We start from the raw sequence: 25,922 nt of genomic DNA, 5'->3' as shown, positions 1-25,922 counted from the left end.
TCAATGTCAACAGCCGTAAAAGTATGATGGGCCTTGGACAAGCTCCGGAGGCCGTCCGGCAGCGGCGGCGACAACCTGTCCCAATCCCAGTCTAACTGCTGACTGTTTGGAGCCTTTTCGTAACGAAAGGGAGAGCTTTGGAAGGAACATGACAAGTGCCATACAACTACCCCCACTGTTGCTGGATGGAGGCGTGATGTGCAGTCCCGCGTCGGTACACGAACGGTCGACTCGGACGCACAACCAAACCACGCGCCGGAGCCGACAACCGTTCGCATCCAAGCAACGACGGATCGTCGCGTCGCTGTACCAGTTGGGAGCCGTGTCTCGCCAACGCCAAGGTAGGCAAAGCCCGTGAAGCCGTACACGCCACCTACTCCGTCCGACGAGCCGCTGCGACATGGGAAGCCACGGCGAAGTCGCCGCCCCCCGGCCGTTGCGCGTCCTTGTTCGATCGAATTGAACCCGTCGTCGCCGCGTGCCGTCACTGACGGAAACGGAAGGGCCGGTGGCGCGAGTTGCTGCTTGAATATGATGAGTGATCGTAGGCGGACGGCGACGCGTGACCAGAGTAGATTATCACCACGCCATGCATGAACCGGCGGCCATATCTCATGTCTGTTTGAGTTTTCTTATATACTAGTACTACCTACGTCCACATCCCTCTCTTTCGGTTTCCCCTCCTCCCGCTCCATAAATTTCCTCCCGATCGTTTCCTGCCCGCGGTGATTGCGTCGGCCGGCATATGCGCGCGCGCGCACGCCAAGTTTTACCACCACGCCCGGGCTCGCCACACGCGACGCACAGGCACAGTCACATCCCCAGCTTCTCTTCTAGGAGGAGGAGGAGGAGCGGCGAGCGATGGCGGGGCTGCAGCGGTCGAGCGGCACGTTCCGGCGGTCGGGATCGTCGGGGATGGTGTGGGACGGCGACAGCCACCTCTCCGGGGAGATCAAGCCGGTGCGGGTCGAGCGCAGCCGCTCCACGGGCCACGCCGGGTACAGGGCGTCCGCCGGCCGCGTCTCGCCCGCGCTCGACCCGCCGTCGCCGCGCGTCGCCGCATGCGGCTTCTGCGCCTGCTTCCGCGCCGGGAAGAAGGACGCCAACGACGGCAAGGCGGCCAAGCACAGGGCTCCCAGGGCCGCTGGTTCACCATCCCCAAGACCAAAGGCGAGGCGAGCTAGTGGCTGATGATCCATCCGTCCGTACTAGTACGTTCCTGCAGCCCGTACGTACGTATGTATGCATGCATGTATGACTGTATAAACCTCGGTAGTTTTTTTTTTTTTAGCAGAGATAAACCTCGGTAGTTTCTTCCCGTTTCTTGCGTTACTGATGCTTGTCCCATGTATGTATAGATACGGATTTAGTACGTCCGACGTAGTATATATATAGAGAGAGAGGGTAGCGTAGAACCGTCGGCAGTGTGTCTCATCGTCACTCGATTGTACAGTCTTCTCTTCCATCTTGCTATGTGAATATGTGATCGGATATTTGTAGGACAGCAGGATTATTGGTAGTACAACTCTTACTACTTAGATGTGCTGTGCATGTTCTCTGTCCTGAACTTTCCCATCCTGCAGTGCAGCAACAACCTATACAAATGTCTTCTTTTTATTATGCCTCGCACCTACTCCCTCCGTTTTAAAATATATTTTCTTTTAGAAATTTCAATACATACTGCATACGAATGTATATACACAGACTTTAAAATGTACATTCTTTCATTTTATTTCATATGTCGTTCGTAGTAGAATCTTAAAAAAAAAACATATATTTAAGAACATAGGAAATATCTAACTGCACTGCTCACGCTCCCCATCAGCTATGTTCAGAGGCAACTCTGCCCAATTTCCTGGAATCTGGAATCATGACGTTTTCTTTCTTGCTGGGCATTGGGGGAAAAGACCAATCATCTCACACTTTCCTCTGCCGCTTTCTTTGACACGTGAACATTCATGTTTGCTGTTTCTACTTGAGTTCTGAGCTTCAGTCTTAGTATCGTTAGGCAGAATAGTTCAAGCAGAAACGGAAAATATGTGACGGCCAATCCTGCAAATTAATTTCGTCACTGCCGGTCCGGACATGCATGTTTTGCTGTTGTATTAACTATAGATGATCAAGGAAAGCGGCAATACATAGATTCTAATTCAGAGCAAAACACACAGTTTCTGGAGTAAGAGAGTAACCAAAGAAAAACAGTTTTGAAGGAGGGGAGAGAGGAACGATTGGGCCGGCGGCGAGTGAGGGATGGGATAACCCACAGCTATCCATAAAACTCCGCCACTTCCTCCTCAGCTCTGTCATCCTGTGTGGAAGGCGCCTTTCTATTCTCCGCTTTCCTACCGATCACAGATCCCCTGATGAACGGTGTCAGTGGAGGAGTAGGGCCCAAAACAGGCCACACATCATTTGAAACACCATTGGCAACCTCTTCTCCAGAAACAGGGTCCCCGTCGGCACGAAACCTCACCTGAGCCTGGGTGTTGGAAAGACGGCCTTCACCCATCTCCAAAACATCACGAACAACTAAACCTGACAAACCTTGAGGGACAATCCTTGATGAGTCAGCTGGCTATAAGGAATAAACTAATATATTTTTGTTTAGCTAGAGAAAAGAGAAGAGGAAAGAGAAGGTAAGTGGACTCTTAGCTAAGAGCCAGCTCTATCACGTGCTCCTAGGCATTTTATGAGTATGAAAGATATACCATATAATAAAGAAGTAGTATACTTTTGCAATGAACTATTATACATGTTGACTATAAGATGAGCTATAGATGACATGGCAATGGCTTATAGCCAGCGGGTGGCTATACTATTATACTTGCTGTAACACTCATATCACACATGTTGTCAACCGCACAAACAAGGAAGGAGAATTTGTATTTTGCAAGACGAAATACCTTACCCAAATCCGGTCGGACCTGGCCACGATCCCCTGGCCATGAGGCGTCTTCAATATATTTATAAAAAGCAGAAAAACTCTAAATCGATTTATAGACGGCTCCTGCGGCCCCTTCGCGCATAATTACCGTGATCGGCGGATCCCCTTCCACTTTTGCAGAACCTGTTGCTGGTTTTGTGGCTCGTTATACCATCCTACCATGGCAATGGCATGCTGCCATAGACCCATAGCAAAGCACCTTTCCAATGCGTCGCCCGATCCAACAACATGAAGCAATGCCACGGCGCATTTTGATCTGATCAAGGCATGGAAATGAATGAATCGAACGAAAGCGCAGCAATGCGTTGCCCAATCCGCAGCAATGCGTAACTCAGAACCCCTTCGCCGCATGCGGAAATCTCGCGATCGCCCGACAAAATCACGGACGGCATTCACTTGCTTCCCGGGAAAAGGCGAGCCAGGTACGTACTCCCTACTAGAGCGGCACATGCTAGCTAGGTGTCCGTCCTCTCGCCGCTTCCCCTCTTCACTTCTTCTTTATACCGCTAGCAGAGCTAGCTAGGTGATCTATCCGGCGCGGGAATGGTGCCCGGGGCGACGATTGTGACGGCATCCGTGCTACGTGGGCTCGTGGCGCTCGCCGGCGCGGCCGTCCTGTGTCTCTCCGGCGCCGCCGAGGCCCGCGTCCTCCTCACGCTCGACGACTTCGGCGCCGTCGGCGACGGCGTTGCCAACGACACGCAGGTACCGGGCATATGTATAAGCTGTCAGGTTGATCCGCGTGTATCGATCGCCGTGGTTAACCGAGCTCTCGGCGCGCTATGTTTCGATGGATGGCCAGGCGTTCGTGGACGCGTGGACCGCGGCGTGCGGCTCGGAGGAGGAGGCCGTCGTCGCCGTGCCGGCCGCCAAGGCCTACCAGATCTGGCCGGTGCAGCTCTCCGGCCCCTGCAAGAAGAAGCTCAAGCTGCTGGTACGTGCACTGTCCCCTGCAAACAGTTTCTCGCGTGCGTTTCTTAATTAATGGTGGCGGTGGCGGTGGCGCTGGTGGCCAGATCGCCGGGACGATCGTGGCGCCGGCGAGCCCGGACGAGTGGGCGGGGAGGGACCCGATGAAGTGGCTGTACGTCTACGGCGTGGACGGCCTGTCCGTGAGCGGCGGCGGCACCATCGACGGCGTCGGGCACGAGTGGTGGGCGCGCTCCTGCAAGCGCAAGAACACCCAGGTACCACGTCATCACTCATCAGTAGCTACCAGTAGCTACCTGTCAGCCCAGCATCACCTGCCACTCAACTCTCCAAGTGACACATGTATCTTCGCGTTCACGCAGCCCTGCAACACGCGGCCTCCTCCTAGGGTGGGTGGATGTGAATGTGAATGTGAATCGGCGACCATCCCGGTCTCTCACCGGCGGCGAGGGGCGCCGGGCGGCGAAATCAGTCTGATGGTTTGGGGATGATGTTGTGTTGCTGCAGGCGGTGCATTTCGAGGAGTGCAGGGGGGTGAGCGTGCAGGGAGTGACGCTGCAGAACGGGCCGCAGTTCCATCTGTCCTTCACGCGGTGCGTGGACGTGAAGGCCAACTTCCTCCGGGTGGTGGCGCCGGCGGACAGCCCCAACACCGACGGCATCCACCTCAACGACTCCTCCCGCGTCCAGATCATGGACAACCTCATCTCCACGGGTACGTACCTTCTTGTCCTGTCAGCATTGCATTGCGCCCTCTATCTGTATGCCTGCATGCTCCTTCTGCTGACCATCTCCCCGTCAGAGTCAGACTGCGACGCCTTATAACTTATCATCCATCCGTGCCGGAACCTGCCTCTGCTTGCCTGCATTTTTTATGGCGTTTTCTTCTGAAAGATAAGATCGAAGCCGTCGGCGACGACTTGTTGAACCTTGACCCAATGTAATCTGACAAAATAGATAGCAGCCGGGACACGAAGAACAATGACGTGCATCGATGTGAACTTGACAGCAATTTGCGCGTTGTATGCTTCCGATAATTAGATTTTCTAGTCTGAAAGTCAAAAATCATCGATTGATCTACCTCTCGTCTTGAATCAATCAGGGGACGACTGCGTGTCGATGGTCGGCAACTGCTCGGACGTCCGCGTAAGGGACATCTCGTGTGGCCCCGGCCACGGCATCAGGTACTACTACTACGGTGCAACACCTCTTTACTACTCACTGAACCCAGCTGCAGCTGCTGCTGCTGCCAGAATTTAGTAATTGCGTGCAGCACTAACACGCAGCGCCTGGTTGCGTTGGTCTCAGCATTGGGAGCCTGGGCAAGAACCGGACGACGGACAGGGTCGAGAACGTGAGGGTGGACACCTGCTTGCTCACCAACACCACCAACGGCGTCCGGATCAAGAGTTGGCAGGTACTCCCTCCGTTCCAAAATATAAGACTTTTAGAGATTTCATTAGAAGACTACATACGAAGTAAAACGAGTGAATCTATACTCTAAAATATGTCTATGTGACTATGTACATCCGTATGTAGTTCATAGCGCAATCTCTAAAAGGTATTATATTTAGGAACGGATGGAGTAGTTTTGATAGAGTATAATTTTAAAACACAACAACAGCTTCCGTTACAGAAACACAGTAGTAAAAACACTCTCCTCCATTGCAACCAACCAACCCGTGCTGCATGGTGCTTCAGGGGGGGACGGGCTCTGCCCGCGACCTGAGGTTCGAGGGCATCGTGATGAAGAACGTGTCCAACCCCATCATCATCGACCAGTACTACTGCGACCAGCCGACCCCCTGCGCGAACCAGGTACCGCAACGTGCCGGGCCACTGTGTTTCTACTTTGCCGTCTCTTGGATCGTGTGATGCCAAGGACTGAGGCGTGAGGCTGCAGACGGAGGCGGTGGAGGTGCGCAAGGTGGAGTTCGTCGACGTGAGGGGCACGTCGGCGACGGCGCAGGCGATCAGGATCGCCTGCAGCGACGCCGTGCCCTGCACCGAGCTGGAGCTGAGGAACGTCAACCTCACCGTGGTGGGCGGGGGCGCGGCGACGGCCTCCTGCTACAGGGCGTCCGGCAAGGCTGCCGGCGTCGTCGTCCCGTGGTCCTGCCTCGCCAAGGGCGACCCGTGATGGTCGTGGAATGATGTTGGGAACCGTTTGGTGTAGCCTGCCGGTGTTTTGGTAAAGATTTCTGCACGGTGCGTGTGGCATGAATTATATAGCTAGCAAAACCGGGTCTCCTCCTCACGCGGAGTTTCACAGCTCCAGCCCGAATGAGCTCGGTAAACAGTAAAATTGAAACAATGTTCAAAAACATATGAATTATTTTTGTGACAAAAGTTTTAACAGCTTGTAAAAGACTTTTTGAACATAATAAAAAGACAAAAATATGAATGATAGGCCTTAATAAGTCGAACCACAAAACTTATACTCCCTCAGTACCTAAATAATTGTGGTTGGGGAGAACTAAACAAGTTCTTCCAACCACAATTATTTAGGTACAGAGGGAGTATGTATGAAACGTCTTAGAGCATCTATAGCAGACCCTGCAGTTTCTGAAACTGCAAACGCAGTTTGCAGTCCAGTGCAAACTGGGTTGCAGTTTCAGAAACGCGTTGCGCAGAACAGACACGGTAAACATAACTGCAAATTTAAACATTCAAACTACGCGGGAGATCAGTTCATCCAATATTAGTTCATCCGTTGTTTGTTAATTTTTTTTTTTGGGGGGGGGGGTGTTAAACATTGTCACAGATGGCCAAAATGCTTGAAGACGTGGCCCTAACCCTACACAGACCAAAATTAGCTCACCGGAGCTCACAAGGTGCGGCCGCGCCATCGCCGGAGTGCATTCACTCCTCGCCAGAGTCGTCGTCGACGTAGATGACGACGTAGAGAATTGCGTTACCATTTTTTATTTTGAAAATAAAATTCCTTCTGACATACAACAAGTGCGGCAGTCTCTTAACATGTCACAAACTAGTGATGATGTAAGTGCTATTTTGGTGTAATGATGATGTAAGTGCTATTTTGGTGCTTTTCGATGATATAGCTTCTTATGCAAGGGTGGAAATTTACATGACGTGAAAATTTTAATATCTACAAGCCTCACAAATAATGTCTGAGTAACCCATATTTTTTAGGTTATCATAGTCCTTAGATGGTCATCTCTTTTCACACCACTAGGTAATGGGTTTGAGTAACTCTGACCTTCCATGTGAAAAGAAGAGGTAAGAAGGATCATGTTAAAATTGCGCATTTTTTGTATAGTATATATTTGACATTAGATAAACAGTTTTCTCTATAAATTTTGTCAATGTTTATGAAGCTTGACTTTTGTGAAAATCAAAATTACATCTTCATAGCTATATTGCGCCGTGAATTCTCCTTCTACCTGTATCAGTAAACTATTGGCAAGAAATAAAAGGCAAAAGAGACTAACCAACTCTCTTTTTAGAGTAGAGATTTTGCTCATCACTAACTTAAAATTAACACTTCATTCGTAATATAGTATATCTCAGTAGCCCGCCCGCTTGCATCCCTACACAACATCATAAAATGTGTGTGGCATGTTGCTATTCTCTAGGAGGATTGGTTCTAGAGAATCCTGCACCACATATCTAGGCTAGTTTGTGGAATATTGGATAAAACTAGCTCTACAACTAATATTTAAAATTATTTGTACACTATATAGTGGTATAAGTATATACTAGAAACCATTAGCTAGATATTTGTTAAGCAATATACTTTAGAAATATGTATATAAGGAAACAATCTGGAAGGATATCAAAATACATAAGAACACACACACACACAAAAATGTAAAATCAGTATTTTTTCATTTGGGTCTGTATATATCTTTGTAAAATATACTCCCTCCGTTCCAAAAAATTTGGCTTAGATTTATCTAGATATAAATGTATCTAATCATGTTTTAGTATTTAGATGCATTTATTTCTGAATAAACCTAAGACGAGAATTTTAGTACGAAGGTGTATCAAGTATACCTATGACGAGAATAAACTAATTAAAGAACCGTACGTGCAGGCACGTCGTCTATGCACCGGCCACAACCAAGTCATCAGCGTGCGTGGTGCGTACGTGCACGACTTAATCAGCCAATGCTTTTAAATCGATGCACGACTTGATCATTAGCGCACAGTCAACGACGTGGCAAGCACAACGAGCTGCTTCCATTTTCTTCTTCCATTCCATGGAATCAATCATCATACGTGTTGGCAGATTGGTTATCCGGCTCTCCAAGAAAAGCTGGGAACATCGCAATGGCGCCACCCCCGCACAAGCTCGCCACGATGGTCGGATGGTCGGCCTCGGCATTCGTCGCCGCCGTGCTCGCCCGCCTGATCCGCAAGGGCATCGCGCTGCTGGCCGAGCTCGACGATGCCGCGGCGGGCCACCTGCGCCGCCTCGAGGGGCTCCTCGCGGCCGTCTGGCGCGTGCTCGACGCGGCGGACGCCGGCGCCATCGACTCGAGCCAGCGCCCCATCCAGGACCTGCTCGACGCGGCCTACTCGGCGGACGACGCCCTCGACGACCTCGAGTACGCGCTCCTTCATGCTCATACCAAGGTGGCCGGAGGCGGTGAGCCCGGGTCAAACGCCAGCACGCCGGCCTCGGTCGCCGGGGCCGCCGCCGCCAGGAAACCGCGCAGCCCTATGAGGTTCTTGCTGTGCTTCAGCCCGCCAAGAACCGCTTCATCTGCTGGCAGCTTCAACTGGAGAAGCTCAAGCAAGAAGAGGAGCAGCGCCGTCAATGTCAATCTGGACGGACTAAGAGAAGCATTTGAGGCGGTGGCTCAGGCGGCCTACAGGTGCACGTCCATGTACGAGCACGTCGTGCCGCCGATGAACTACGCCACCATCGTCTCAGTAAAATCGCCAGGGGATGCCGTACGTGATAAGTACGACATCTTCGGCAGGGAGGCCGAGGTGGACCAGATCGTCAAGACGGTGAGGCTCGGCGACGACCTGCGATACCGCCTTGGGGTCGGCGTGCTCCCCGTAGTCGGCGCCGAGGGGGTCGGCAAGACGGCGCTCGCCCAGCTCATCTTCCACCACGAGATCATCAAGGGCGAGTTCCCCGTGCGCATGTGGGCGCACGTCTCCGGCGAGCTCCTGCTCAGTAAGCAGCTCATGGCCCAGATGATCCATCGGGTGGTCACCGGAGATGCCGGCCATGACGTCCAGGGCGCCAGGGAGCTTCTGCTGGCGCAGCTGGCCGGCAAGAGGTTCCTGCTCGTGCTTGACCACGTCACAGATGTCAGCGATGCCCAGTGGAGAGATCTGATGGAGGTGCTGCAACCAGCTGCTCGGAGGAGCTTGATCATTGTGACAACTCAATCCGAAGATGTCGCTACAGCTATAGGGACAATGCCCCCGCTGATCCTCAGCCTTCTGGCATTCGATGACTACTGGAGGATGTTCAAGCATTTCGCATTTGGGGCTGCAGATGAAGCCGAAGAAGACTGCACTCCGCTGGTGGACGAATGGGACGACCTCGAAGAGGAGGATGAGCTATCACCCATGGAGCAAATCGCATGCCAAATAGCCAAGAACATGGGCTGCTCAACGTTACCGGCACGGGCAATCGGGCGTTCACTGTACTTCCGGCGGGATGAAGAAGGCCACTGGAAAGATGTGCTGGATGATAACTTGTGGCAGCAGGGGGACATCGGCGGGATCTCGCCGGCGCTCTGGCTGAGCTACCAGCACCTGGATCCCCGCCTCAAGCAGTGCTTCGCATACTCTGCAGTGTTTCCGGGTGACTATGTCTTCCGAAAGGAAGAACTGGAGCAGATGTGGGTAGCACATGGATTCATATACTCCGACGATCCCGCGGCGACATTGGAGGACGTCGCCGGCGAGTTCTTCGATGAACTTGTCGAGCGATGCTTCTTCCAGCCTCTGGGAAGGAACAGATATGTCATGAACAACATGATGCAGAAGCTGTCCCAAGCCGTCTCGGCGAGTCAGTATCACATGGTCACTGATAGCTCAGGAGAAGTGCCACAGGAAGTTCGTCACCTCACAATCACAACTAACAACCTGCTGAAGCTGAAAATGGATCTGGCATTGCAGCTATCACATCCATCTGATCATCATTTCCTCCAGCAGGTTCGCACAATTCTGTTCTTCGAAGATTTTGGCGATTCAGATGATTTCTTGGAAGTTCTAGCCGAGATCTTGTTGATCGCAAAGAGCGTGAGGGTCCTCGGCTTATCGTCTGCAAACATTTCACTTCTGCCTGCTGAGATCGGCCTGCTCCGACACCTCCGGTATCTCAACCTATCCAGGAACAGACTCACTGAACTTCCAGAGGCAATGTGCCAGCTCCACCTGCTGCAGGTCATTGACGTCAAGTGCAACTCTCCTTATCTCCGTCCTCCCAATGGCATGACAAATTTGATTAATCTGAGGCATCTGCGTGCATGTGAAGCTTTCCTTTCAGCCATACCTGACATGCAACTACTCCCAAATCTACAAGAACTGGAGGCAATCTGCATCAAGAGTGGGGCACATGCCAATGCCCTACGCCAAATGGTACAGCTCAAAGGCGCACTTCGCGTTGCGAATCTCCGACGGAGCGATGCTAGTGGGTTCAAGAAGGGTATCTTGAAGGGAACAAAGCACCTGAACAAATTACAGCACCTGAGCAAACTACACCTGTCATGGGCCAGCAGCTCCATGGCCGGAAGCAACGAGGTTTCAGTTGATGATGAAGAGGTGTTTGAGTGCCTGCAGCCACATGAGAACATAAAGGTTCTGATGGTTTCAGGCTATGCAGGAATAAGGTCTCCAACATGGATGCTGAAGACCTCTTGCTCGCTGCCTAATGTGACAACAATGTACCTGACCGACTGCATGAACTGGGAGAGCCTTCCTTGCTTGCATGACATGCCTTGCCTCGAGGTCCTTGAGATCAAGAGGATGCATTCTGTCAACAATGTGACCATTTCTCAACTATCAGACCAAGAACTGTTCCCGAAGCTCAAAAGGCTCACCATCGAAGACGCATTGCATTTCACCGGGTGGTCGACGGACAACTCGGCAAGGAACACGGCGTTCCCCTGCCTCTGCAAGCTAGAGATAAGAAACTGTCCCAGCCTGACGGCCTTCCCAGACGTTCCCCTTTCACTCACCACCATGATCATTGAAAATGTTGGTCTCGAGCTGCTGCCGACGATTCACGGCAAGCAGTCATCATCAGAAGATGCAATGCCATCAACATCAGAGGAAGGTGGTAGATGGACGTCGAGGCTCACCACGTTACACATACAGCGGTGCCACAAGCTGAGGTCCCTGGGATCCGGCCTTCTTCAGCAACAGCACCTCCTCCGGTCTCTCGAGTCTTTGTCGATCAAGAGCTGCGAGGACGTCGCCTGCGATCTGCCCGACGGCTTCAAGGACCTCACCGCGCTGAGGGACCTCTCGTTGTACGACTGCCCGAAGCTGCTCGTCGACAAGTTCCACGCGTCGCTGCGGACGCTGGAGATCAGCGAGTGCTTCGTCGCGCAGGGCGGGTGGGTCGACGACTACCCTTTCCTCTTCTCGGTGTGGGTACTGAAGATCAGCGGCTGCTCGCACGTGAGCTCCGATCATGGTGGCAAGGTCGTTGAGCCTCTGGACTGGCTGAGCTCCATGTTCAACGTGTACAGCCTTCAGTTGGAGAACACATCGTTTGTGAGCCTGAACATGTTTGACAAGCTCCATTCCCTTGAGACCCTCGAGATGGACGGGATCCGCGGCGCGTTCTTCGACGGTTCGTGGGAGTTCGAGTGGCTGGAGAAGCTGCACACCCTGAGCATCAGAAGCTGCAGTGAGCTCAGTGGGCTGCCGGAGAACCTGTACACTCTGCCTGCGCTGGAAGAGCTGTGTGTGGACAACTGCCCGGCTATTCAGGCACTGCCGGCGAACGGCTTGCCGGCGTCACTGAAGAGGTTGTCCATATCCAAGTGCAGCCCAGAGCTGATCCAGAGGTGCCTCGACGACGAACTTGATGGGCCCAAGATTGCCAAGGTTGGTGCTGTTTACATCGATGGGCAAAACGTTGTTGCTCGGCAGGAATAGTGCTGCATCCTTGTTCCCCTCCCCTGTATATGCAGACATTGTGTAATTGGTTTAAGAGTACTTGATTGATCTATGCATCCATCTGAATCGTACTATGAAACATGTATTGCTCCCTACTGTTGGGTTGGAGTGATTGAAATGGCATCGGTACCTGCAATTCAACTCTCCTGCCGACCCCGGCGTCGCTCCTGCGTCGGACGGCCCGGGGGAGACGCATCCGCGGCCGCCGAGTACCGCATCCCCACCAACCAACGCTGCCGCTGGCCGTCGCCGCGGTGGCGGCGGGCCCTCTCGCCGCCGAAGGTGCCGGGAGGGAGGCGCGTGACGGGGCGCTGCGTGGGGGTCGTGTGGCGGCGCTGGAGGGTCGCGGCCTTGGTCGGGCGAGGGGCATGGGCGGCGCGATGGAGGCGCTACGCGACGTGCGGTGCGGGGCGGCTGGGATCTCGTTCCGCGTTTTGCGGCCTGCTCGATCTGCCTGTCCCTCCGGGAGTTGGCATCGAGCGGGGCCGTCGTGCAAGGACGCGGCTAGGCCGTCGGGTGTGGATCAACATTTTATTCAAATCGTGAACATTTTTTAAAAGAGTCTTGAACATTCTCTGAAATTGTGATTTTTCTTCAAATCGTCAACGTTTTTATAAATCATGAACATTTTTTACAAAATGATGAACATTCTCTTAAACCATGAACATTTCTTGAATTCCCAAACATGCCTTCGAAATTGTGAACATTTTTTAAATTCATGAATGTTTCTTTCAAATTGACGTATTTTAGAATTTACACATTTTAATATCCCGAATTATTGAAAAAAAAAGGAAAACAAATAGGGGAGGTGGCGTTCTAGCTTGCACATGGGCCGACCAAGAAAGACGTGCATAGGAGGGGGGGGGGGGTGCACACGCGGAATGATGGTTCTAGTTCCACTAATGATGGAACAAATTCAAATGTGAAAACGAGGAACGTTGAATGCGAAACAAAAAATTTCTTACGTTCACTAAGATCAATTTAGGAAATGTACATCTACGGGAGGAGACATTGTATCTACATACCGTTGTAGATCGCTTAGCAGAAGCATTAAGAAACGCGGTTGATGTAGTCGAACGTCTTCGTGATCGTATCACGATCCATCCCGCGAACTCCCAATCAAGTGCTGAACGGACGCGCATCCGTGTTCAACACACGTACAGCTCGATGACATCTCCGCCTTCTTCATCCAGCAAGCGAGGGCGTAGTGGTAGATGAGTTCTCCGGCAGCGCGACGACGTGACGATGGTGGTGGTCGAGCTGTCCCGACAGGGCTTCGCCAAGCGCTACCACAACGAACTAGAAGAGAAATTGATCTATAGGGAGAGGGAGAGGATGCGCCGTGGCTTGTGGTGCTGCAGTCATCCCTCCCCTCACGCGTGCGCGCGCGCGCGCACACACACACACCCCGTTGGATTTCTATGGAAATTTCCTAACTCCATCATTTTGAACATTTTTCGCTATTCCTCGCAGCTTGAGAGCAATTTCGAAAATGGCGGCCGCATGACGGGCTGCTTCGAGAGTATTTTCACGATTTTTTCTAAACCACTCGTCGGAATGAAGCAGAGGATATGGCGTTAAAAGATATCATCGAGCCGTATCTTTTTCATGTAGATTGCTCTCTCTAATTCCTTACGCTTTGAGAGTAATTCCAAATTTACTAAAAACAGAATTATGTTTTTGTTTGCTTTTTTGGGACTGTTTTCACTGCAGTTTTTAAACCGTTCATCGGTCATTTGTCATTTGTTGAAAAGCTGTGGAATAGGCGCACCTTTCATACATCGGTCATTTGTTGAGATTCCTCGCAGTTTTAAATGAATTTTGAAAACGGCGTGGCTGCCTACGAGTTGCAGCGAGCGTATTTTCGTAAAACGGCTCCTTGGAACAAAGCAAACGATACGGCGTTGGAAAGATATCGACGAGGCGCATCTTTTTCATGTAGAACACTCTCTCTAATTTCTTACGGTTTGAGAGCATTTTTGATTTTGCTAAAATGCGGACACTCTGTTTTACGTGAGACAAAAATCAACGAAAAAATTGCTTCAGACAGAACAACGCATTGCTTTTGGACTGAAAGACCACACTGCATCGAACGGGCAAGTGAACTTCATGAAATTTTTTGTCCCACATAAATTTTTCAAGACGAGGAAGTGGAGTGCACTTCACATCGGAACCAAGTGAACCGCAACACCACTAAAAGTGAATTGCATAATTTTATATTGCTTTTCTTTTTTACTATGTGCACAAAAATAGTGAACCACAAATCCTTTTAATGTGAGCTGCATCTTGTACTCTTTTCCATACTTATTTTTTAAAACTTGTTTTACTAATGCATTCGGACTACTCTCAAGGCTACTTCACAATTCTCATTTTTTTTACAAAATGAACCACAAAGCTTTTTAATGTGAGCTTCATCGTGTACTCAACATTTATGTAGAAAACAACCACAAAAATAAAATGCAATTGTGAACCACATGCCATCGACGGGCGAACTGCGTCATCTCTTTTCTTAGAACATTATTATAGAACAGATTGAGCTGCCAATTTTTTTTGTCTGTTGGCAAGCGGACCACCGCGGATGATATTCTGACACCAAGGAGTGGGAAGAGAGCTGTAGATGAGGGCACCCGCGTGCGGGGTGACCTGCACTGCATGCCATGCTCGCCTTCACTGCATGCTCTGCTCACTCGAAGGGAAGGGGGATAGGACCTGCATGCTCACATGCCGGCGAGCTGCATGTTCTGTAGGAAGAGAGGGGTGCTGGTGCAAAGCCCACATAGGTCATTGTTTCGTGAGAGGAGCTTGTGCGGGTCCTCTGCCCAGGGGTCCTCGACTCAGAGGAAGGAGAAGCCCGACTGGATCCGGTGGATGCATGGGTTGCTCGCGAAGTGGATTGGGGCGAGGGCCATGGTGGGATTGCGGGGGATACCATGGATCGGCGATGGCTGAGCAGTGGGATGTGTGGGTTGCTACCTAACTTCAACCACACACTGTCGATCTACACGTCGCAACAGCTCCCGGCGACATAGGGCCCGACCCGATGCGAGTCAACTGGGCGGCGCAGCGCGAGCCGGATCCACCCGGATCTAGCAGAGGGGAGGCATCTGGGGTGGGGGCGGGGCGGATCGGGGACTGGAAGCACTCATGATTAGGAGTAGGAGTGAGGTTTCCATGGCCGATCGGGGACCAGAGGAGGTGGTTGTTGGGCGGTGGGCCGGTGTCGATCTAGTCATCTTGGTGCTTAAGACGGGGAGGTGGGGTGGAGGGGAAGGTGGGGAGGAGCTTGAGACGGCAAGGCAAAGAGATGGCTCTGTCGCCGGAGCGGCGGTGGGAGGCCAATGGAATTGCGGCGACGCGGATCTGGGGCCTTCGATGGTGGTGCGGTGTAGTGGATCCCCGGACGGCGCGGGGCGGGGTTGGGCGCTTTGTCTAGAGAGGCACTCTCGAGCGGGGAGAGGCCTAACGACGAAGGTGGGGCGGTTGGGCGAAGCACCGCCGGTGGTGGGTGGGTGGATCGGGGGTGGGGCGTGGGAGTAAGAAGGTGGATGGGAGGGGATCTATGGAGGAGTGGGAGAGGTGGGCTGGTGGGTGGTTTTTTTGCACATGCACGTCGGGTTGGTTTCATTAATTGGTTAGTGGGATGTTAGCAGGATAAACAAAAGTGTGTGTAGAATAAGAGTCTTAGGGGGTGTTTGTAGAATAGCCCTTGTATATATCTTTCTTTGTTTTCTTTTTCATTCCTTTTTGCATTTTGTTTCTTCATTTAATTTATTTACTTTTGCTTTTGTTTCTGTTTTTGGTTTTGTTTGTTCTTTTGCTTACTTTTTTACATTTTTTATATAATCCAACAACATTTTTTAATACATATTTAACTTTTTTAATAAAATTTCAACATTTTTGTAATACGTGGTCTATATTTATTCTGTATAATTTTTCTAAATATTTGATTAACATTTTTCATTGCTTGAATAACAATTTTCAAATAAAATATAAATGTCCTAATAGATGGTTACCATCTTTTATATACACATTTTACATTTTAAGAAAACTTAATTAACATTTTTCGAAGACTCTTTCAATATTTTGCTAAATGCTTGATTAACATTTTTATATACTCCCTATGCCAATTAATATAAGAACGTTTAGACAATTAAAGTAGTGATTTAAATGTTTTAATACATGGTCAATATTTTTAATACATGTATTATTTTTATTTGAGCTACCCGGCGTCCGTCGAGGCGGAGCGCTACGACGACGGACACGTCCCTATATATGATTGGCGGGCTGTGTAGAGCGGAGTGGAAGGAGATCGAGAATGAGTTGGATTAGCGAATGCGTTTAAAAGTTATAGTCTAAATTTTGAATTTTATTTCAATAGGTTTTATGTAAAATATTTTTAGTTTACACCGAATTTAAGTTTATGTGTCACTTAATTTTTTCCATTAAGTTTTGAGGTTCGGTTAGAAACGAAATTTTAGAGGATACTTGGCCTTTTACTCCTCCAAAATTTAGTAGATCGGTTAGAGTTGCTCTTACACCACCGAAGTTTATTGCATAATCACAAAACTGTAAAGAAGAAACATGTTTGTGATGAATTGCGCGGTTGGATGCGGCGTCGGATGTACCATACCTATCCACGACGAATCATGTTTTAAGATTTGGGGTCCGTTAATTGTTACTATACGTATTAAAAGGATGCAACTAGAAGTCCCTTCCCTCTAAGATCCCCGATTCGCCATCACCATTGGAAGCGAAAAATAGACCATTTGCCCTAATCCCTGTCGAGTTTCTCGTGCGTGCGACTCTAGAAGGCCAAAACCCTAGTCGCCGCGCAAGTCCCCCCCCCCTTTGTGATCCCCTGGCCATTACCGGCACTAGTACGACGGTGGTAGCGGCACCCGACCGTTACCTTGTTGAAGGCATTTTCAGATATGCTCGGATTAAATCCTGAGAGTGAAAACATAGTTACCCGCCATGTGGTTGGATCCCAGCAACGAAAGTGCTCAAGTGTCGCTCCTATCCTGAAGGTGTTGTTGTTGAGAATCTCGTCGTTCATGTGGTGTCATGAGATGGTTGGTGTAGATATGATCATTGTTGTAGTTTGCCAATTGCATATTTGATTGTTTTGTTTTTCTTTTTTCCTCGTCTACGCATAGCTTTGCTCTTATATCAGGATGGGAATGAGTTGACCTCGACTTGGCCTTGGACCTGGCCTGTGACCCAAATGTCAATATGTGAGGCCATGGGTCAACCTATTTCATCAGAAATTTATGGCATCATTGTCCCGCTGGGGTACATGAGGCAGACCCAAAATCTAGTGAATTCACATGTACAACTCTATTAACATAGCCCTATAAAATGACAAGCCACATATATAATCTTTTCACAGCCAGTAAAATGACGAGATTGAAGGATTAAAGATTTGAAAGAGCATCAAGCTGAAGACCTCATCATGGGCTACAAATATAGGCCTCGGGATGGACATGGCCGCCATTATTCTAGCATGTGTTCATGTGTGGGAGGCAAGGACTACCTTAGAGCAAGTACAATAACATACAGTCAGCAGACTATAAGGATTAAAATACTATTCTTTTGCTGAGTTGGATGAGAGATAAGAGGAGAGAGAAAGGAAGCGGGCTCTTCGTGAAGAGCTAGCTCTAACACGTGCTCCTAGGTGCTTTGTGAGAATGAAAGGTGGACCATATATGATAAAAGTAATACTCTTGTATAGCTAACTATTGTACAAGCTAGCTATAAGATGGACTATAAGACTGCTTATAGCCAGCAGTTGGCTATACTATTAACCATGCTCTTAGCTACACTCCCGTTAGAGTAAGAGGCGGACTTATTTAATTTTTTAATATTACAGTAAGTGGCAAACTCCTTTTTGCTTAATTTTTAGTTCTTGCGTGAGTAAATGTAAAAAAGTTTCAAACTTCACGGGTCCATTTATAGCGCATGAATTTCACTTCACGAGAAGATGGTTGAATAATCATTAGACGATTACTGAGCCAAGAGAGGTACAAGGAGCTACAGCTAGCTGAGATGAGCTACATGGACAAGCATCAAGCTGAGGACCTGTAATATAGTCCATGTAATATTAGTATCCTCGCATGTCGTGTATTTGACAAACGCAAGGACCCGTCTGACCCAACAGGTCGCACCGTGCTGGCTCCATCAACCCATATACCATTTAAGGTCAACCCGTTTGGCTCATTGGCTTTGACTTTTTAGGCCGGGTTAGAGATCCAGTGAACCGACCTGGCTCATTCCCATCTTGAGTCTTATATGATTTTGCTAGTTGACGACGTGTTTTCACGTATTTGAGGTGGTATTGATCGTGTGCATCTTAAATATGCAGAGATCAGTTGTGTGTTCGTATTTTCTTACTAGTTTGTCATGTTTTAACGTATGTAAGATGATATTGATCGTGTGCATCTTAACTATGCAAAGGCCAGTTGCATGTGCATGCTCGTATCTTCTTACTCCTAGTTTGTCAAAAAAAGATGTATAGTGCAAAGGGTTCTCAGGGGCTCCAATGCAAATTTCTTTTTTCTGGGGTCTTTGCTGTAATTAGCAATGACAGCTGTCCTTGTGCTGTTACACTATGCACAGCGTGAACACGTGGACTTTGTTTGTCTCAAAAGAAATTGAGCCAATAGCCAAACTAGCACTAGTGAAAACCAGAAGTGCCAAAATACCACTATGAAAAACCAATATGCCAAAATAGCACTCACTTAAAAAAATTCATGCCAAGATACCATTATGAGCTAAATGAGACTAGCCGATGAGTAAAAATACTACTTTGCCCTTTACTGTATGCTCGCCGCTGGACAAGGGAAAGGGGTCAGCGCAACCATCCACCTCTAGCTCAGTCGGCCGCCACGACCGCTATTGCGCTGCCTCAGCCATGTTGGCCGTTGTGCCTCACACCATCAGCAACTAGCAAGCGGCGACGGCGTCGTGCAGCCACATGGTGCAGTAGCAGGTGCTAGCTACAGTATTATGGTAAGCAACAACAAGCAACACACAAATGGGCCATGCTCCCCATGTGGTTCTGGAGGATGGGAGGCGACATGAACGGGGCCGTGCTCCACATAAAGGTTGGGGCGGCGATGGGTTGGATGCAGGGAAGAGCTGGGTGGGCATGGCGACACACAGCTGCTGCAGAGCGGTGTCTCCATGTCGCTGGAAATGACACGAATACAATGGTGGGGCGGCTGGCTTGCAGCGTACAACAGCCGTGACTAAAACTTGGGTTGGCGAAACAATCACCAACCACTTTGACCGGTACAAGCTAGCCTGATGTCAACGGGCAGCAACACACATGCTCAGAGAAAAGATGAAGGGTATTTTTGGCAAGGTAGAAAAAATTGATAGCTCCATCCATCATTGACTAACAGAATATGTTTCACAATAGAAGGCAATGCTATTTAGGTATGAAAAACTGAACTTGAGTGCTATTTTGGCACTTCGGTTTTTTATAGTGGTATTTTGGCACTTATGGTTTCCACTAGTGATATTCTGGCTATTCTCTCAAAGAAATTTCGTCCCGATCTCAGACTTGTAGTCGTGAAATTTTCTTGTTGGAAAATAACGATTGGAAAATCCGTCGGGGAATCCAATTGACCGTCGTGCCGGGACCGGCCGCCGTCGTGTTCCCAATTTAACTTCCATCGCATTTCCGCCGTCGTTGTCGGCGCCGACGACTCTTCCGCTCCATCCCACCGCGCGGCTGCCGCTCCTCGCCTCGTCCCCATCTCGCCGAAGACCCCACTGCCGCGGCAGGTCCAGGTCCTCGCCTCGCCCGCCCATTTCAGGCCGACGAGTCGACGGGGAGCGAGATGAGGCCGTACAGGACCAGACGACCCCACAGCCCGGAGGTACTGGCGGGGGCAGTCGGCGATGGAGGGAAGCAGCCACCGCCCCGGCAGCGCGAGGGCGTCGCTCAAGGTGGTGCTGCTCCACGGCAGCCTCGACATCTGGGTGCACGACGCGCGGAACCTCCCCGACAAGGGCGTGCTCTACAAGAAGGCGGGCGACATCCTCGGCCCGCGCATCGTCGCCTCCGTCGCCGACAGGGTGTCCAGCGCCTCGATGACGAGCGACCCCTACGTCACCGTCCAGGTCTCCACGGCCACCGTCGCCCGCACCTACGTCGTGCCCACTAGCGTGGACCCCGTGTGGGCGCAGAACTTCGTGGTGCCCGCCGGCCACGAGGCGGCGGAGGTCCAGTTCGCCGTCAAGGACAACGACGTCTTCGGCGGCCAGGTCATCGGCGCTGCGGCCATCCCCGCCGAGCAGCTCCTCTGCGGGGACATGGTCGAGGGCGTCTATCCTCTGCTGGATCCCAATGGCAAGCCGTGCGCTCCCGGCGCAGTACTGCGGCTCTCCATACAGTACACCCCGGTGGCTCACCTCACAGCGTACCACCGTGGTGTCACTGCTGGGCCGGACAGCCATGGAGTGCCAAATGCATACTTTCCTCTGCGCCGTGGCATGAGGGTGACCCTCTACCAGGATGCACATGTGCCGGAGGGCTGTCTCCCCGATATCCGGCTTGACAATGGGCTGCACTACCAACACGGGCAATGCTGGCGCGACATGTACACTGCCATAATCCAGGCACGCCGGCTGATTTACATCACCGGGTGGTCGGTGTTCCACACCATCCGCCTCGTAAGGGACGGCGCCGGGAAGGTGCCGTCACTTGGGGACCTGTTGAAGATGAAGTCACAGGAAGGAGTAACGGTGTTGCTTCTTGTTTGGGATGATCCAACATCGGAGACTATTATCGGCAGAACGGTATGAGTTGCTCACAGGGAGTCCAAAACTGCTGTGTTGAGGCAATTTTGCATCCAAGCTGAAAATTGCAGTGTAGCCAATCTCACAGTAATAGTTATTATTCTTTTGCAAATTTTAAGCTGCTAAACAGGCTAAAGATAGCACAGCCTATATTTGTTTGCAACAGAAAGCGGTTCACAGTTTTTTTTTAATTAATATGTTCTGCAAATTCACCATTATATCTGCAGCTATCGTCTGAAATGATTTGCTAAAATATGTAGTTTTAACATAGATAATATTCAGAGGATATTTCTCAGTAACTATTGTCCATTTGTTCCAGAAGTATTGTTCAGAATTTCCAGGATATATTTTTGTTAGATACCTGTACGCTTTTAGTTCCCCATTTTTACTTCTGATGACGAATTTACTCCTAATCAAAATTTATTACAGGATGGATATATGCGTACACGAGATGAGGAAACACGTAGATTCTTTAAGCACTCTTCAGTTCAAATATTGCTTTGCCCAAGATCTGCTAGGAAAAGTCACAGCTGGGTGAAACAGAAGGTTATCCCTCACATATAACCATTTTGCTTATCTATTAGATTACATATCATGTTTTTTTGGAGACTGAAAGTATTATGTTCAGTGCACCTAGCTAATGTGTGTTATTTTAGTTTGTGTGCCATCCATTATTTTTGCAACCTTAAAGTTATATTATGCTGCTGTCTTATATTCACTCTGTAAACTAATATAAGATCATTATCGATCTTATATTAGTTACTCCCTCTGTAAAATAATATAGTAGTGATCTAAATGATCTTATATTGTTTTACAGAGGGAGTACTTCATAACCAGGAAACTAAAACATATAGCTGCATACAACAAAATTATTTATGTATTTTTTTTGTGAAGTAATCTTGTATTGTGCAATTTACTTATCATATGAAATTTTTGAAAACTAGGAAACAGGAAATATTTATAGTCATCATCAGAAAACAGTTATCATGGATGCTGATGCTGGCAGTAATAGGAGAAAAATAATTTCTTTTGTCGGAGGCCTTGATTTATGTGGCGGACGCTATGATATACCTGGGCACCCTCTGTTTCGGACTCTACAAACTTTGCACAAGGAGGATTATCACAATCCGAACTTTGCTGTAAGTATCTGACTCCTTTGTCATGTACTTGTTCTTTTTTTCCTAGTGTAACCGTTACCCGAGACTTTTTTACAAGAGTAGGAACCTTATGTGGTATTTGCTTAATCGTTGAAAGGAGATCATATTAGGACAGGAAGAATTGTTCCATCTTGTCCTGTGCTCAATGTTCATTATAATCGCTGTTCTGAAAGTAATTACCCTTGTCATCTGTTTGCAGGCAGTTGATGGCCGTGGCCCAAGGGAACCATGGCATGACTTGCATTCAAAAATTGATGGTCCAGCAGCTTATGATGTTCTGAATAATTTTCAGGAGCGCTGGTTGAAGGCATCAAAACGACATGCTATTAAAAAGTTCGGAAAATCATATGATGATGCACTTCTCAGGACTGAAAGAATACCTGATATGATAAACATTAACGACACATCATATTTTAGCGACAACGATCCTGAGGCATGGCATGTTCAGGTAACTTGCAAAATTCTTGGAGAATCCCTCTTTTCGTAAAATAAGCTCAAGAATCAAGGGTTTTCCTTGCTTTTTGTTTCAACTTTCGGGCATTTAACTCTCTTGTACTTTGATATTCAGGTGTTTCGATCTATTGATTCCAACTCTGCCAAAGGATTTCCAAAGGATCCACGTGAAGCAACCAGAAAGGTCACCGAATCAATTAAATTAGCAACGCCCGCTAACATTTTGTTCTGCAGCTTGTATGCTTTTAACTAACACTCCTGTTTTGGCTAACAGAATCTTGTTTGTGGAAAGAATGTACTAATTGATATGAGCATACACACAGCTTATGTGAATGCCATCCGGGCAGCCCAACACTTTATTTATATTGAGAATCAGTACTTCATAGGTTCCTCATTCGATTGGGATTCAAACAAAGATATTGGTAAGCATGTACTTTATAGTTTTCTCTTTGTTCTTTTACATTAACTTAATGCATAGTCACCCCCCTTTCATGAAAAGTTGGGTATGCTTGGTTCTCAGCCTAAGCTTAGACATGTTACGTGCCACAGTATCTTAGGTTGTGTCTGTTTGACTGCTACAATGGCGGCTTATTACACTGTATTATTCATATGATCTACTGTATGTCTTAGGCTCAGCTATTTGCCAAATTTTGCCACAAGTGTGGAGCTGATTTTGTAGTCACGCTTTGTCTAAGGGAGTCTTAGGCTCAGCTATAGTCACGCTGGTTGTTCAAGGTTAACCAGGACACAATTAAGTTCGGCAATGTGTGGCTTGCACAAAAGTATGGCCAACAAAATTGGAGTCACAAGTGCGGCAAAAAGTTATGTCTATGACACATGTGCTATATGGATAATAAAGTGTGGTAGGGCTAGGATGCTGTTCTGGACAACCAAACTGCCCTAGTTTAGTTGTGGCAAAGTTAGCTTTAAACCAAAACAAGTCATAATTAGCATGTAGTGCATTCCTCCACTTTTGGATTCAGTATTCTTCTCACGGAAATACAGAATACACCAAATTCCTTGATTGGCTACTCAAGATTGCGATATGTTGTCTTTCAGGGGCTAACAATCTGGTACCAATTGAAATTGCTCTCAAAATTGCGACCAAAATTAAGATGAACCAGAGGTTCTCCGCATACATAGTGCTTCCTATGTGGCCTGAGGGTAAACCAACTGGTCACATAGCACAAAGAATTCTTTACTGGCAGGTTAGATTGGGCACCTTTGGCTGTGCCATGTTACTTGTGTATTCATTATGGAGCATCTCGGTTCACTTATATTGAATCGCTAATTTTCTCTCTTCGTCTGGCATTGTAGAAGAAAACAATGCAAATGATGTACGAGATAATATATAGAGCCCTGAAAGAAGCAGGTTTGGATGAAATATATGAGCCTCAGGATTATTTGATCTTCTTTTGTCTTGGCAATCGTGAAGTTTCTGACAGTCCTAGCGCTTCAAGCACAGCAGACAGTCCTCAGGTGAGAATGATGTCTTTTTTTTCTTGTTGGATCCCTGGCTGTTTTGATTCATCCCAGGAAGGTTGAAATGTTACTTTTCAGTTGTGATATAGCAGTAGAGTAGTTAGACTTAGATGCGTTGAGTTTAATGACCTTCACCTCGACAGAACTTGACAGTTCTGTGTTTATCTCAGAAAAGTACTGACATGGTTGTATTAGCCTGTATGATCCATGATGCACGACAATGCCAAAGCTTCAGATTTTTTTTGTGTCTTGCTGCAGAGGAATGCAAGCAGGAGACTGCGAATACCCCCATGCAAGCATACTAATTTGAGATTAACATAGGATGGACTTTTGATAGCCCTATATGCAGATTTTGCAGGATGCCCACCTGCATCCTCAGATGGGTTTTTACTTTTATTAGCCATATGACACTAATTCTGAAAGGAGATTGGTACAAGATCTTGTGTTTTTTTATCATATTTTCTTTGACCTTGGACATAGTACTCATTTACACTTCACTATTTAGGAACAAGCTAGGAAAAATAGGAGGTTCATGGTGTACGTACATTCAAAGGGCATGATTGTGGACGATGAATATGTGATAATTGGATCAGCTAACATCAACCAAAGGTCCATGGAAGGAACCAGAGATACTGAGATTGCTATGGGAGCGTATCAACGACAGTACACCTGGGCAAATAAGATTTCTGCCCCTCGTGGACAGGTAATCCTGTTATGCCTCATTTTTCAAGCTCTTGCTTCTGCATAACATTTCTTGGTACTTATAGGACTGACATGTCTTCGTTAGCTGATTGGCTCTGTTTTTTACCTGTGGTTTTCGCCATTACATGATCTCAGATACCCCCGTTTGATATTCACATTTTCTTATTATTTACTAGTGCATCAAATTACTTTGAGTATTGGAAAACTAAGAATGACACTAGCACTTTGATGGCAATTCTACTAGTACAGCTTTTGATGCATTTAAGGTAGATAATTTAGTGAGTTACAATGCAACTGATATATCTGGAATCGTTCTCTAAATCGAATTTGTGTAGGTTTACGGGTACAGAATGTCGCTCTGGGCTGAGCATATCGGAGCTATCGAGGAAGACTTCAACCATCCAGAAAGCATAGAGTGCATGAGGCGGGTTCGACATCTCGGGGAACATAACTGGGATCAGTTCGTTGCCAATGAAGTGACTGAGATGAGAGGCCACCTCCTGAAGTACCCCGTAAGTGTTGACCGTGAAGGCAAGGTGAAACCCTTGCCAGGATGTACGACATTCCCATACATGGGCGGGAACATTTGTGGCTCTGTCCCCTTTACCCTCATCCAGGATAACCTCACAATATGAATTTGGTTATGCAAGTATGTATAGTTGCTAGTGATTTCTGGGGTAGCCTGGACAATAAAATTGCAATCGTATATGTCGTTGTTTAATTATTGTTAAGGACGAGCCGTGGAAACTGTTAGTTATGTTCTTCAAGTAGTATGCTGTTATCTGCTACTCCCTCTCCCTAAATAATTATAGTTGAAAAAACTAGTCCAGTTCTTTTCAACTACAATTATTTAGGTACGGAAAGAGTATAATGTTGGTATCTCCAACAGGACATGTTTAGTTAGCTTTCTACTTCATCCGTCCCTAAATATAAGATTTTTTTTTTACTATGAACTACATATGAAGTAAAATGAATGAATGTACTCCTTCTGTACCTAAATAATTATAGTTGAAAAAACTAATCTAGTTCTCTCTAACTATAATTATTTAGATACATAAGTTTTTGAATACTTTAGTTTTTTAATACTTTACTATCAAACACAGCCTAAACGATGAATTAGAGTTAGATGCAACAGATTACATCATTATCCGATGTTTTATGCAATAAACCGTAATGCTAAGTGTTAGGTGCAAAACCGTTCCCAACTGATGGTTTGTGTAATTTCCATTATCACAAGTTCACAACCATGCTGATAACTCTATTTGTCTAGTGCCTCAGAGCAACTTCAACCGGTCGACCCAAACGGATGGCGATTTCGTCTGTTTGGGTCA

General features: G+C 48.1%; 4 protein-coding genes across 6 annotated transcripts; all 4 read left to right on the top strand.

Annotated features, from left to right (window-relative positions):
• The first annotated feature begins 128 nt into the window (after positions 1–128).
• LOC123448075 (MAPK kinase substrate protein At1g80180-like) lies at positions 129–1,502 on the top strand. The gene has a single exon (XM_045124850.1). It carries the CDS (start codon positions 862–864, stop codon positions 1,189–1,191), a length of 330 nt encoding a protein of 109 aa, XP_044980785.1. The 5' UTR covers positions 129–861; the 3' UTR covers positions 1,192–1,502.
• Positions 1,503–2,695: 1,193 nt separating this feature from the next.
• On the top strand, positions 2,696–6,242 carry LOC123448060 (probable polygalacturonase At1g80170). 2 transcript variants are annotated; one of them, XM_045124832.1, is made up of 10 exons: positions 2,697–3,366; positions 3,458–3,649; positions 3,747–3,878; positions 3,961–4,131; positions 4,237–4,263; positions 4,382–4,589; positions 4,977–5,058; positions 5,183–5,291; positions 5,576–5,692; positions 5,778–6,242. In XM_045124832.1, exons 2-10 carry the CDS (start codon positions 3,488–3,490, stop codon positions 6,012–6,014), a joined length of 1,245 nt encoding a protein of 414 aa, XP_044980767.1. In that variant the 5' UTR covers positions 2,697–3,366; positions 3,458–3,487; the 3' UTR covers positions 6,015–6,242. The 2 variants fall into 2 exon arrangements, with proteins under 2 accessions (XP_044980776.1, XP_044980767.1); XM_045124841.1 differs by lacking the exon at positions 4,237–4,263 and having other exon boundaries at positions 2,696–3,649.
• Positions 6,243–6,341: 99 nt separating this feature from the next.
• Positions 6,342–12,071, top strand: LOC123448043 (disease resistance protein RGA2-like). Its single transcript, XM_045124813.1, has one exon. It carries the CDS (start codon positions 8,168–8,170, stop codon positions 11,969–11,971), a length of 3,804 nt encoding a protein of 1,267 aa, XP_044980748.1. The 5' UTR covers positions 6,342–8,167; the 3' UTR covers positions 11,972–12,071.
• Positions 12,072–19,571: 7,500 nt separating this feature from the next.
• LOC123448028 (phospholipase D beta 1-like) lies at positions 19,572–25,361 on the top strand. Of its 2 annotated transcripts, none has more exons than XM_045124806.1 (10): positions 19,572–20,797; positions 21,227–21,343; positions 21,742–21,936; positions 22,247–22,402; positions 22,523–22,591; positions 22,682–22,829; positions 23,467–23,615; positions 23,725–23,886; positions 24,395–24,592; positions 24,927–25,361. In XM_045124806.1, exons 1-10 carry the CDS (start codon positions 19,898–19,900, stop codon positions 25,224–25,226), a joined length of 2,394 nt encoding a protein of 797 aa, XP_044980741.1. In that variant the 5' UTR covers positions 19,572–19,897; the 3' UTR covers positions 25,227–25,361. The 2 variants fall into 2 exon arrangements, with proteins under 2 accessions (XP_044980741.1, XP_044980733.1); XM_045124798.1 differs by having other exon boundaries at positions 22,154–22,402.
• The last annotated feature ends 561 nt before the right edge of the window (positions 25,362–25,922 follow it).

Source organism: Hordeum vulgare, chromosome 1H, assembly GCF_904849725.1.
Source record: "Hordeum vulgare subsp. vulgare chromosome 1H, MorexV3_pseudomolecules_assembly, whole genome shotgun sequence".
Lineage (NCBI taxonomy): Eukaryota > Viridiplantae > Streptophyta > Magnoliopsida > Poales > Poaceae > Hordeum > Hordeum vulgare.
Note: the sequence above shows the minus strand (reverse complement) of the source record. Positions and strands in the feature narration are given on the sequence as shown.

Coding starts and splice junctions, on each gene's coding strand:
- LOC123448060 (XM_045124832.1), top strand. CDS start 3,488: ATGGTGCCCGGGGCGACGATTGTGACGGCATCCGTGCTACGTGGGCTC. Junction 4,590..4,976: donor GGACAACCTCATCTCCACGG/GTACGTACCTTC, acceptor TGAATCAATCAG/GGGACGACTGCGTGTCGATG. Junction 5,693..5,777: donor CGACCCCCTGCGCGAACCAG/GTACCGCAACGT, acceptor GTGAGGCTGCAG/ACGGAGGCGGTGGAGGTGCG.
- LOC123448028 (XM_045124798.1), top strand. CDS start 19,898: ATGGAGGGAAGCAGCCACCGCCCCGGCAGCGCGAGGGCGTCGCTCAAG. Junction 21,937..22,153: donor ATCACAATCCGAACTTTGCT/GTAAGTATCTGA, acceptor ATCTGTTTGCAG/GCAGTTGATGGCCGTGGCCC. Junction 22,592..22,681: donor CACGTGAAGCAACCAGAAAG/GTCACCGAATCA, acceptor TTTGGCTAACAG/AATCTTGTTTGTGGAAAGAA.
- LOC123448043 (XM_045124813.1), top strand. CDS start 8,168: ATGGCGCCACCCCCGCACAAGCTCGCCACGATGGTCGGATGGTCGGCC.
- LOC123448075 (XM_045124850.1), top strand. CDS start 862: ATGGCGGGGCTGCAGCGGTCGAGCGGCACGTTCCGGCGGTCGGGATCG.